We start from the raw sequence: 13043 nt of genomic DNA on the forward strand, positions 1-13043 counted from the left end.
CAGTCCTCGGGAAGGATGTACTGGAAATGGAGCGAGTACAAAGAAGGGCAACAAAGCTAATAAAGGGTCTGGAGGATATTAATTATGAGGAAAGGTTGGGAGCACTGAACTTATTCTCTCTGGAGAAGAAACGCTTGAGAGGGGATATGATTTCAATATACAAATACCATACTGGTGACCCCACAATAGGGATAAAACTTTTTCGCAGAAGGGAGTTTAACAAGACTCATGGCCACTTATTAAAATTAGAAGAAAAGAGGTTTAACCTTAAACTACATAGAGGGTTCCTTACTGTAAGAGCGGCAAGGATGTGGAATTCTCTTCCACAGGCGGTGGTCTCAGCGGGGAGCATCCATAGTTTCAAGAAACTAGATAAGCACCTGAACGACCGCAACATACAGGGATACACAATGTAATACTGACACATAATTACACATAGGTTGGACTTGATGGACTTGTGTCTTTTTGCAACCTCACCTACTATGTAAAAAGGTAATACATTGCAGCTTACCAGTCCTCAGCAAGTACATAAATGACCTGTTGATTTTGCAAGAAATGCAGTGCCCTTGTCATTTCCTGTGAGCTGAACAGAAAGCAAAATGTTATCATTCTTGTGTAAACTACTAATCTCCCTAGCTCCCATGTAATGGAGATGAACAAAGGCAGACATGTCCATGGTCCAGCCTGATGGCATCCATGGTTCCCTTCATAGATACTGTGGATGTGGGTAGCCAACCAAGGACAGCAAATTTGCTGTTCGTGCAATTAAAAAGTGCAAAGAAATTAAAAAAAAAAAGCCTAATACAAAGAAATCGAATGCAGCCAACACATCTAAGAACTAATTAGCTGTAGTATATTTCATTTTTGTACTTGGGTTTAGCTATACTTTTAAAGCTACTTGCTAATCTGTTGCATTGTATTAGTGCAGATTTGTAGTCTGTAACAAATTCTTCCAGCAAATATGTATATAGTAGTGGTATAATTATAGCTATACAGTAGTACACAGACTAAACGTGCCGGGATATTCTATTTTTATCAGGACAAGTGGCAAGTTAATTAATGAATAGAATGATTTATGCGGTAAGTGTGCAGTCATACATACAAGCAGCTTTTCATACTTGAAGATAGATGGCAGTGTTATGTTATCAGTCACTATGCTGGACTGGTATGTAGATATACTGTATAATAGTTATGTATCTTAAATCTGCTTCTGTGTAGGACAACTTCCTCCACCTCCCCCTGCCAATAGAAATGGATTTACTCCTAGGGGATCAATACCCCAGCCTCCGATGAAACCTGGAGCAGAATCCCCCAGAACTGTCTCCAGACCACCACCACCTCCAGAAAGACCAGGCTTAGGGCCTCTGCCCCCACCACCACCTTCTTCTTCTATGAGAAATGGTTATCAAGATTCATCTGGTGAAGGTAAGTGTACCTACATTAAAACATGTGTAGCGCAGTACCCCCGTAAGGGCTGCTGGTTTGAGCCATTTGCCAATCACCTTGCTTACGATTTCCTATCACCAATGATAAATCACCAGTCAGTAATTCCATCTTTCTTGCTTTTATTTACGGGGTAAACTGGGTTATCAATGAGAACGGTATAAGATAATGAGATGTAGAGTAGAGTATCATCCATGGCCGTGGCCTTTGAAAAATGGATTTTCCCTATGTAGTCCCCTCTTGAGACTATTACTTCTTGTACAATGCGGGCTATCCGACTCTAAGTTCCCCATTCAATGCTTCCAAGTTGAACAAAAGGGATCCCTCTGAATAATTCCTCTGTTTGACTAAAACAAGTTCTCTGATTATGAATCCTAAAGTCAAAGGCCTGTACCGCCTATCTTCCTTGACTCAATGCAGAACTACCTCTCAGTCTTTGGAAGTTACTGTACGTTGCAGGTCATAATGTGTTCCGTAGCAACACAGCATGCTACTACTCTCTCCTGCTCTTTCTTCTTTACGTTGCACTGACCTTTCTTTCTTGATCAAAGTTCTGTGTTCCCCGGTCACAGAAAGTCGATGCTTCAGTCTACTTCATGCGCTTTACTCCTACTTCCTCCACACACACATACGGCACATCCCCGCATGGGGATGTCCGGCACAGTCCCCGACACTACATGCTATCTTCTCCATACTCAGGACCTCCATCTTGAACCCCCCCTTCAAGGCTTTCTGACGACTCTCCTCCTTTAGGGCCCTAGGCCCCCGGCCACCTGGAACTCCAGGCCCAGAACTCCTCCTCACCTCCCTCTTAGGCTCTACTCCCAAATCAAAACAACCAGGCCTGCCCTAAACCTCAGGCCTGGCAAAATTTACCTGCATCCTGTCACTAAATACTTATTAATCACCTACCTGCAGGTAGTGACCGCTACACATGCATTTGATAATAGCAAAAAAAAAAAACCCTTGTTCTTTATTGTACTTTAGCATCTAACAGTACCCTTGTATAGAGGTGGTTCTAAGCTTTTCTGTTACAACTCTCTAGCAATTCCTAGATAGTGACAAATGTGACAGCAATCCCGACATTCCAAGAATGTAACTCTTTTTTGAAATTGTTAAATCGATGGGTTTAGTTCTACTTTATGATTTACTTCTGCTCAGGGGCTCTGGGCTTCAGAAAAATGCCTCCAACAAGAAGAAACAGGACCAATGCAGGAAGCAATTTACAACACACACTAATTTTGGTAGCATTATTATTAATGTGGAATGTATGTTCCTTGCCAAAGAACATTATTTTGTTACCAAGTTATTATAGGTAAAGTTCTGCTTTAGGGATTTTTACACAGCTGCTATCTAGGGGTTACTGAGAGCTGTGACAAGAGACACTGTACAGGGATCAATTCAAAAAGCTAGCACACTAGGAGGAGTATACGTATTTTCAAAAAGTGGCAGTTATTTTCAGCTAATCCAATGTGATTTAAAAGAGAAGTATGTTGTTTTTTTTCAGATTTATACTTACACAGGTGTATGCAGCATCGGTCCGATGGCTCAGTTCTCACAGCTCCCCAAGCAGAGAGCTGCTGACTGTCAATCAGCAGCTCTCCACTCTGCTCCTTCACGCTCATTGGAGCGCTGAGCTGTGGAGGGGCGGGGAGCGGCCGTCTCAGCCTCTCAGCGACTCGCTGAGAGGCTGAGACAGGCATTCGTCCAGGCACCTGGAGGATACAGACTTTGTTGTCGTGATTACGTGGTGCCTGGACTGATTCCAGTGACGTCAGCAGAGAGCGGAATTCAGTCCGCTCTCTGCTGAAAACGGATCACAGGAGTGCAAAACGAATTGCACTCCTGTGACCCTTAGGGGAAGCCCAGCCAAACAAGCTCAGGCTGGACTTCTCCTTTAAAAATTTCAGTCACACAACTTAAAGCTGAACTATAATCGCCTTTGGTCCAGCGATGCAGCTCCCCGCCTGACGTCTTCAGGCCAGCTTCTGGGTCTTGATTGCTGGTTGCTGTCATTGGGCTGAGATGACGTCACTCCGCTTCAGCATCAGCTTCGGCATTGCCGAATTTGTACAATGAGCTGCGCATGCACAGCTTACTGTACAGAGGCGAACAGGCAGATAAGTAACTTTAATGTAGAAGAGACAGGGCATGTCTCTTCAACATTAAAAATCCTATCTGTTCGCCCATGTTTAGCTTATAGCATAAAGTTCTACTTTAATTAGAGAGCCTTATCTTTGTGTTAGGCCCCTTTCTCATGGGTGCCTCCGTGAAGCAGGATCCGCTTGCTTAGCAGGGAATCTCACTGCGGAGCAGGTGGATGACAGATTCGCTATGCGGACACAGACACCGTCCTGCTCTCCTCTATGGGGAAATCAGATGGAAACGGACTGCCTGTCTATTTCCATCCAATCCAATCCGCCAGACAGATGGGGAATAGGTCCTCCATCTGTCTGTTTTTGGTAGACAGGATCGGATCTAGGAGGTTATCAATGGATATGTGTCCATAGAAGAGACTGGAGGGTCCGATCAAGTCCCCCTGAAAAACTGATAGGTGGACCTGATCGGATCGCCCATGTGAAAGGGGCCTTAAGCCTAAGTTCACATTGGTACAATTTTGCATGCCATTTGACACGTCAAATGGCATGCCAAATCGTCAGCTATTGCCGGCAATGGCACCGCCCGAATCAGTGTGGCGCCGACTTTGCAGCACCGCACCGATTACCAAAAGTAGTTCCTGTACTACTTTTGGCGACTTCGCGAGGCGATTTGTATAGACATCTGTGCAGGAACCCGCACAGATGTCTGTCAAGTCGCCCCCGAAGTCGGACTGCATTGCCGGGTTGAACTCGCACGATTTCTAACCCACAGCAATGTAAACCTAGGCTATAGCTTTGTGAATTTAGCCTAGATAATGTGATAAAGAGGTTACTGCTAGTAATAACTGGTGCACCAAGTTTTAATAACGGAGTTAAAATTTCAGCATTTTTACTTACACGTTAACCTTCCATTGCACAATACCTACAATTTTGATTTGGGATGACATCTGGGACGTTTGTACAACCCCAATTCCAAAAAAGTTGGGATGCTGTGCAAAATCTACATAAAAACAGAATGCAAAGATTCGAGACTTACATCCACAGAAGATCTGTGGTTAATTTTCCAAGATGTTTGGAACAATCTACCTGCCGAGTTCCTTCATAAACTGTGTGCAAGTGTACTTAGAAGATTTGAAGGCAAAGGCTGGTCACACCAAATATTTATTTGATTTGGATTTCTTTTCTGTTCATTTACTTTTTTTACTCATTTTGTTATTTCATTTAAATAAACTATTACCACTTCTATTTTTTAAAGCATTCTTAATTTACAGCATTTTTTCACATCTGCCTAAAACTTTTGCACAGCACTGCATATTGTTAGGATTTACCTACATTTTAATATCTACTGTATGTCAATGTAAACTGATATTATATAAAATACAAATCAGTCACAAATTCATGGCCTATATAAAAAATGGGTATGCAGGCTGAAAGCTTTTATATAGGTAGCTTGAGACATTTTATAATTTCTTTTCTATTATCAGTGGTGGCTGATATTTGTTTTGGGGGGGGTAGGGGCGGCAAACAATCCAATCGCGCCCTGAGCTCACCCTTTTTTGAAGCCAATTAGAGCCTCAGGTTCTAATCATGTGCTTCTAAAAAAAAAAAAACATTAGAATCCATGCGTCCATGCATGTAGATTAGGGGCTGGGTGCATGGATTAGGGGGATGGCGCCCCTTCGCCCCTTATGGATGGGCCGCCACTGTCTATTATAGTCTCTTAATCTTATGCTGAGCACAACTCATATGTTCTCCTTCTGTATGATATCAATCATCATCTTCTTAGTTGTATCCTTGTTGTAGGATACTTATCTGTGTGTTTCATTATTATTATGTTTTTTTTTTTCTTTCTTTATATAGATGAATGGGAACGACGATTTTCATTCCGCCCATTTACTGATCTGCCACCACCGGAACCCTACATACCGACAAACAAGTCTTACCCCAGTAAACTCATGAGAAATGAAAGCCGAAGTGAGTAGAATTAGCTTTCTCTTTAAAGGATAAGTGCACTTTCTTTAACTCTCTACCCCCAGCAAATTCTTAATGTTTTATACATATTGCATCTACAACCCCACTCCTTTACTGTGTGGCCTGTGCTGAAATCATACTACCATTGCACAATTACTTCATATCATTAGCTGCATACTGAGACACCTTGGCCTCCATTCACTTCCATGGAAAACTCATCATTAATATTAATTAAAGCTCTTTAAGGAACGGGTTGTAGGTAAATATATCTTGTTACAAATGTATTGGGGTAGGGGAGGTATAAATGGTGCACTGAGGCCTATGTCAGACTAGCTATCCTCAGAACAATACAAAAAGAATCCCCAGCACATTCTCCAGCTATTCAGCACAAAAAGCCCAGGCAACCTCCCTGGCAGTATGATTATATCAGATTTTTTGCGTCTCAAAGCGGTACAATTGTTTTTCATAGAAATTTGGCGCTTTATATTGTAGGCCTGTAATTCTTAGCAATAACACACTTAAATCTGTCCAAACAAGAGTCTAGTAGATATCCCGGGTATTATAAAGTTTAAAACACGAAATCATAAATTATAATATAATAAATAACTATAAATAATTATAAAAAATAATAATAGAATAATAATAAAATGAATTTCCCCACGATTCACTATCGCTCAATTCTGCAAGTGTTCTAATTTACTATCGCTGTTTTCTAGCTGGTCTAAAACCGCTTTTGACGTAAAGGGACACTTTTTGGTTGCTATGGACAATCTCAAGTTTCCAGGCAGAAAGAACAGTATATATAATATAAAACTGCATGCAGGGCACTGGACAAAGCACTAGGGACAAAAGGGATGTGAAATGATTTCATACAGTAATGTAATCTGTAAGATTATGGTGTACTGTATGTGTTATGAATTTTCAGTTTTTTTAATTTGCCGCCAGGCTCTGCCCCCGTGCGTCACGACACTCGCAGGGAACGGAGCCCGGCACTCAGAGGCATCGGGCAGAGGAAACAGCCCACAGACACAGCGGGGGGACATCGCAGGATCCTGGGGACAAGGTAAGTAACCTGCACCAGGATCCTGCAATGCAATCCCGAGTGTGGCTTGGAGTTACCGCTAATGGTACTGAAATTTAACCCTGAGCCACACTCTGGAAAACCGCCAAGGAGGTTAAATAATTTTAACATTTTAGGTAAAAACACTTAGTGCTGATCGCCGCCATTACTAGTAAAAAAAATTAATTATAAATCTATCCCGTAGTTTGTAGACACTGTAACTTTTGCAAAAATCAATCAATATACGCTTATTGGGATTTTTTTACCAAAAATATGTAGCAGAATACATACAGGCATACCCCAATTTTAAGTACACAATCGGGTTTATTTACTAAAGCTGGAAAGTGCAAAATCACTTCTGCATAGAAACCAATGAGCTTCTAACCTCGGCTTGTTCAATTAAGCTTTGGTATTAAAAACTGGAAGCTCTTTGGTTTCTATGCAGAAGTGAGCCTGATTTTGCATTTTCCAGCTTTAGTAAATAAACCCCATTGTGTACTTAAAATTGGGGTATGCCTGTATGTATTCTGCTACATATTTTTGGTAAAAAAATCCCAATAAGCGTATATTGATTGATTTTTGCAAAAGTTACAGTGTCTACAAACTACGGCATAGATTTATAATTAATTTTTTTTACTTTACAAGGTATGCCTGTATTGGCCTTAATCGATGAAGAAATTAGATTTTTTACATTTTTTTAATTGGATATGTTTTATAGCAGAAAGTAAAAAATATGTTTTTTTTTAATCAAAATTGTCGATCTTTTTTTGTTTATAGCGCAAAAAATAGAAACCGTAGAGGTGATCAAATACCACCAAAAGAAAGCCCTATTTGTGGGGAAAGGGAACATCAATTTTATTTGAGTACAGCGTTGCATGACCGTGCAATTGCCAGTTAAAGCACCACAGTGCCGTATCGCAAAAATTGGCCTGGTCAGGAAGGGGGGTAGACCTTTCGGAGCTGAAGTGGTTAGTCTGCACCTCTCCACACTGTTGTAGTGTGAAGGGGGCACATAGAAAACATTGTTTTCTTAGTGCCCTTGTGGAGACCTGCTTTGATCAGTTGCAGAAAAACATAGGTCTCTCTGCACAAAGTGTGTGTAAGCTCCAAACTTAAGACATGGGCATAGTAATGAATGCATTGAGAGCAGGCATGCCTTGGAGGCAACCCTTCCTCCTTAAAGGTGAAGCAAAACAAGAGTAGCCCAACACCACTCAAGGAAACTGAAGACCTTCAGTGTGTGTCTATACAAAATCCAACAATGGTAACTGTTCATATCAATATAAACTAACAGTAATTTGTTGCATACATTTGCAAACACATCTGAAGCCACAAACCTTTGCAAAGTGTGGCATCTAAAGTTAAACATCTGGGTTCCTAACTTGCCTGTTGCTGATGACAACATGATTGCTGGTGTATTATGGGACTAAACGTACACTGTTCTTTCACATTTAATTTACATTGTATTAATTGTGTATGATGGTTGACATCAGTCCCTGTATAGAAACATTGTGGAACTTTTGTTTGAAAGAAACTCAAGACAAGTTATAATAAGCCATTTAAAATATGATCCCACTATTGTCCACCCATAGCAATTATCATATTGTAGACTCTACAATGTAGAGTCTTAGCTTTATATTAGTTGTCAGTAGTGTCCTGTCATCATTCAAAACATATAAACAGAGAAAATCATCTATCTGGTGCTCAACAGGGAGGACCAGTCAAAGTTAAGGCATATATGTGCCTAGCAGATAGAGCCAGAATTGGCTAGGAGAAATTAACAAAAAAGGAGAAAAGGAAAGAAAAAAAAGCAAGAGTGGATAGGATGGAGTGGAAAGATGGTGAGGGGAAGGAATTAAATAGAAAAGAGATGTAGGGAGGGTTGGGAAAAAGGGGGGAGCACGACAAGGGGGGGTATGATATATAATCAATGGCTGGATCAATGAGGGCCAGATTAGACAGATAGTTTTGGATGGCGGTATGCAATCCAGGGTACCCAAATTTTTGCAGAATTTGGTATGGTTATTAGCAAGGATGCAAGATAACTGTTTGTTCACGGAAAAAACTACCCATTCGGAATTCGACTTCAGAGCAGTGGGTGAATTGTTTTTTCCATGCCTTGGCTTTGGTCATTTTAGAAACTAAAAGAATGAAATGAGTAAATTTAAACTGTTTCTTAGTAACACCAGGAGGTTTGAAATGCAATAATGCTAGCCAGGGATCTCTATCAGGGATCCCGAATAACGTACGAAGAACAAAAAAAACTTTAGACCAGAAGTGGTTTAGCTTTGAATAGGTCCACTATATATGGAGGACGATGCCAGTAATGTGGTATCCTCTGATCTGTTAAGTACCTTGTAAGCTGACTCCAATGTAGTAACAATAATAGAGCAGGGACCGATAGTGAACCACACTTCTTGCCAGGCTTTTTCTAATCTTTGGGCCCTCAAATCCTTCTACCATCTTGCTACATAAGTATGTGTGGATGGAGAGGGCAGTCAGAAAAAGAAAATTTTTTTGGATGTTAGGGGGGCTTTATATTAGTTTTATATCCTATCTGACATGCATGTTGTCTGTTTTTTCTAGGTGGATCTTCCAGGAGAGAGAGAGGTGCTCCTCCTTTGCCTCCAATACCCAGGTGAAAAGGATCTCCATGCCAAAGATACCATTGTTCCTTGACTTTTTTTGTATATGTTGGAAGAAAAGGAAAAAAGACCACATAGGATCATCTGAATGACTGGGTGGATACATCTTGCTCTACGGTTGCATTGCATTATTGAGGGATGTTGTGTTACTGTCGATCAGCATTGCTGTGTTTCTGTCTTGAGGATAACCAGTGTTAAAGACCAACAAAAAGACCTATCAGTTCATGACTATGAAGACATAATTCCTTAAATATGATTGATATTCTCAGGAATCTTAAAAAAAGATTAGTACATTTGCTCAGATTTTTCACATCCAGAAAGAAAAGCTGCGCTTTCTTTTGAATTCTGTCTTTTATCCTGCTAGTCCTATGCAATTTTTTTCTTAGGTGAATCATCCATAGGTGCTTGCAAAATGCCTTAAGTGTGATGTAAATATGCTTCCTTGCACCTCAAGGAACGCCAAATCTAGGTGTGCTTGCCCTCTGCAGATAAAGTTTCTGACAGCAGAGTGTTTTGTCACCTCCCCTGCCTCCTGGCAATGGTCCCTTAATGCCTTGCCTAAATATATGGTTTGAATCTGAATACAGAGCAAGTGCATTGTGAGCAAGCATTGCAACATTGGAAAGCCCATGGATATATTGTGGGAAAGGGAGCAGTTTTCACATTATAAAGGTACATGCAGACACCTTTAGGTACCTGCCACCACATAATATAGCACAACTGAGATGGCTAGTTGGTGACAGGTTCACTTTAACTAGTTGTAGTCAACTGTTGGTGAAGATTCAGAAAAAAGTTGCCTTCTCGATTTATATGTTCTCATTTATTCCTAGCTATTTGAGCATTCGAGGTAAAGAATGAACAAAACGGCTTATTGTGATATGGGTGCTGGTCTATATGTACCATGTGCATCATTTATGAAGGATATTCCAAGCCTTTGTTACGTGAGGCAAGCACTGTGAGAAATAGTAATTCATATTTTCTAAATAGTGTATTCATCTGCAGTAATGTATATAGCTTCATTAAGTCATCAACCTAATATGGAAATCCCAAAACTTTGTATGATCGTTGTCTGATCCCAACAAATCTCTTAGCATCCGATGATGACTGGGATGTCTGAGGGTACCACAGATCTCAGCAAACATCCGTACTGTTTAACTCGGGTGAAAAATGTATTAGATTTCTTTCATTTACCCCGTAGGCTGAAACAAAATAAATCAAACAAAACAGTGCATGGCCAACTTAAGAATAGTGCTAGCCAACAGTTGCACTGTTTGCACACCAAGCCAGATTCATATACTGTAGTTACATCTGAAATGAAAAATATACAAAAATGACCATATCCTTCATATTAACCCATGGAGAGCTGTTTTACGATGTGGTAGTTTGGTGGTGAGAATAATTAGAAAGCTGAAAATGCAGTTATGTTTACAAAATGGTTTATATGTGTTTGGTACAAATCAAGTCTAGAGAAAAAAATTATGGGTTTTTTTTTGGGGGGGGGGGGGTTTATAGGTTTGGTTGCTTTGATTGTGTTTATGATTACCATACTTGAAGGAACTGTGAACTTCATCTGGTACCATTGTATTGTGGCGTCTTTTACAAAACAGGCTTCATGCCCAGTGTTACTAATGGACTCAACGTTCAAGAAGGTTAGATCTGCTTTCCAGCAAAGCAATCAATCAGCTTGGCCTGACAAACAAAAGCAATTGTATGATTGGTCAGTTTAGATTTTTGCATGTTGCAGGATTGGCAATTTGCTTGAATGGTCAGTGGACCACTAAGACTCTCCTTGACTTAATGGTTGTGTGGATGTGGTGCATACATGGAAAACATATTGTATCCTTTTTTTTCCTGGATTGCTGTCCACCTGCACAGAGAGCATATTTTAAAATCTGTCTGCAGTACTGATCACTTTGTGTTGCTGGAAGCGCTAGTTAATCCCTACATAGCCAAATCACCACAAGTAATGTTCAAATTGATTTAAACCTTAATTATGCAATGTACAGCAAGTCTATGGCTGTGCTGGTGAAGAGCAATTTGTTTCTTTTTGACCAATATAAAAAGATTTAAGAATTTTATATATTTCTTTTATTGTAATCATTGGTTGAAAAAATACTCCAGCATGAAAAAAATAGAGCTAAATATTGTTTGTTTTTTTATATCGAAGCAAGGTCTTTAACGTAAGGTCACCTTCAATATTTGCAGAAGTATTGGAGTCTACAGTATTTTGTTGGACTGTGAGATGCATTCTTTTTTTTTTTTTTTTTTTTATTTCTATTTTTTAGGAACATTTATAGACAGTCTACAATGTTATTAAAATGTTCACTTAATTCACTTATGCACTCACCAAAGGGTTACATTTCCCACTGACTTGTTATACCTCTCTTAGAGACACCAGTAGCGAGCATTTCCTCCCATTGGTTTGTAGGGACACAGCAAAACCATATTCTTACGCATCTGACTGTGTAAAAGCTGCTGCAGTCAGGTATAAGAAGCTAGTGTATTTTTGTGTGGAGCTTGTCATTAAATTGCTTACTCCACCCTCCCAATAAGAATAACATAAAAGGTGTTTGTTATTTAGCTTTACCAAAGATTTTCGTTTTGCGATCTGCAGGCAAAAAAGCACAAAGTTGGTTAAATATATAATCATATTATGTTAGTTTACATTTTGAATTTCCTTTTTTTTCTATTTTTATACAGTTATTGCATTCATGGATTTTTATACGATGAAGGCTTTTTTTTATCGTTCTCTTTTTCTTTTCAGCAGTATCTAGCATAATAATGTTATTGCTATATGTTTGATTGCCTGTGGTCCTATGCAAACCTTCAATAGTTGTATTTTCCTATTTAACTTAGTGCTGTTATAAACGCACTGCAATATGATTGTACAATGTAACTGCAATTTTAATGTATTTTAATGCTAAAGTGTGATCAAACAGTTGTTTTTTGTCTGCTGTTTCTAATGATGTGCACTAACATGTTGTTTCTACATCCCTGGCCAGATATATTTTCTTGCTGCATTTTCCTTTTGGTCCACTAGAGGACATTGTGTACATGTCATGGAGATGCACCTTGTCCCCATGTTGATGAGGACAAGGGCCTCTTCCCCACAACCCTGGTCTGGTGGTTGTGAGGGGCTGTTCAGTTTACTCAGTGTGAAGATGAAGGGGTTGTATGGTGTGCAGCCACACCAGGGCCCAAAATTAGAAGGGTTCCAAGCTGCAACCACTATTGCATTACTAAGAATGTTTTGGAGAGTTTGAATATATTGATGTTGTGCTTGTGGAGTTTTACAGTATCATTAGTGGATAACCTCTCTTGCTCTGAAACAGTATGCAGGGGTACTCAACCAAGTATTCTTATGACATCAAAATGATCTAGGTCAGTTTGATGATTTCATCACACTAAATGATGATGTAATCATAGTAGCAGAGAATAAGTAAGGTGTAGTCCTGTCTATAAGCACATTTATTACATCTTTTTTTTTTTTGCTGGAAAATAACAAGAAGGAGATGGAAGAAACAGTCCATTGTTGATGCTGCCACAAATAACATGAGTTTTGCAAGCGGGTCTTGCAAAATTAGACTGAGCAGTAAGCCTCAGAAGCTTGAATGCAAGTAAAATGCAGGGATCAGATTTAGCAAGCAAATATGGATGCAGCATGACTGCATTTTCCATTCTGCATAGTCATTATAAAGTTATAAATGAATTGGCTGAGGAAGTTGTTTTAGCAACATGCATGAGTATCTGTCATCTGTTTTACAGTAATGGGGTTGATTTACTAAAACTGGAGAGTGCAAAATCTGGTGCAGCTCTGCATAGAAA

At 39.8% G+C, this 13043-nt stretch overlaps 1 protein-coding gene across 3 annotated transcripts in view; it reads left to right on the top strand.

Annotated features, from left to right (window-relative positions):
• WIPF1 (WAS/WASL interacting protein family member 1) overlaps positions 1-12209 on the top strand; it is a 110263-nt gene extending 98054 nt beyond the window's left edge. For all 3 annotated transcript variants that reach the window (XM_073633861.1, XM_073633862.1, XM_073633863.1), the window contains 3 exons: positions 1219-1425; positions 5403-5516; positions 9160-12209. In XM_073633861.1, the coding sequence (XP_073489962.1) occupies positions 1219-1425; positions 5403-5516; positions 9160-9215 (377 nt within the window). In that variant the 3' untranslated portion in view covers positions 9216-12209. The remainder of the gene's footprint in view (positions 1-1218; positions 1426-5402; positions 5517-9159) is intronic.
• Positions 12210-13043: the final 834 nt, after the last annotated feature.

The sequence above is a fragment of the Aquarana catesbeiana genome, linkage group LG06 (genome assembly GCF_042186555.1).
Source record: "Aquarana catesbeiana isolate 2022-GZ linkage group LG06, ASM4218655v1, whole genome shotgun sequence".
NCBI classification, from domain to species: Eukaryota; Metazoa; Chordata; class Amphibia; order Anura; family Ranidae; genus Aquarana; species Aquarana catesbeiana.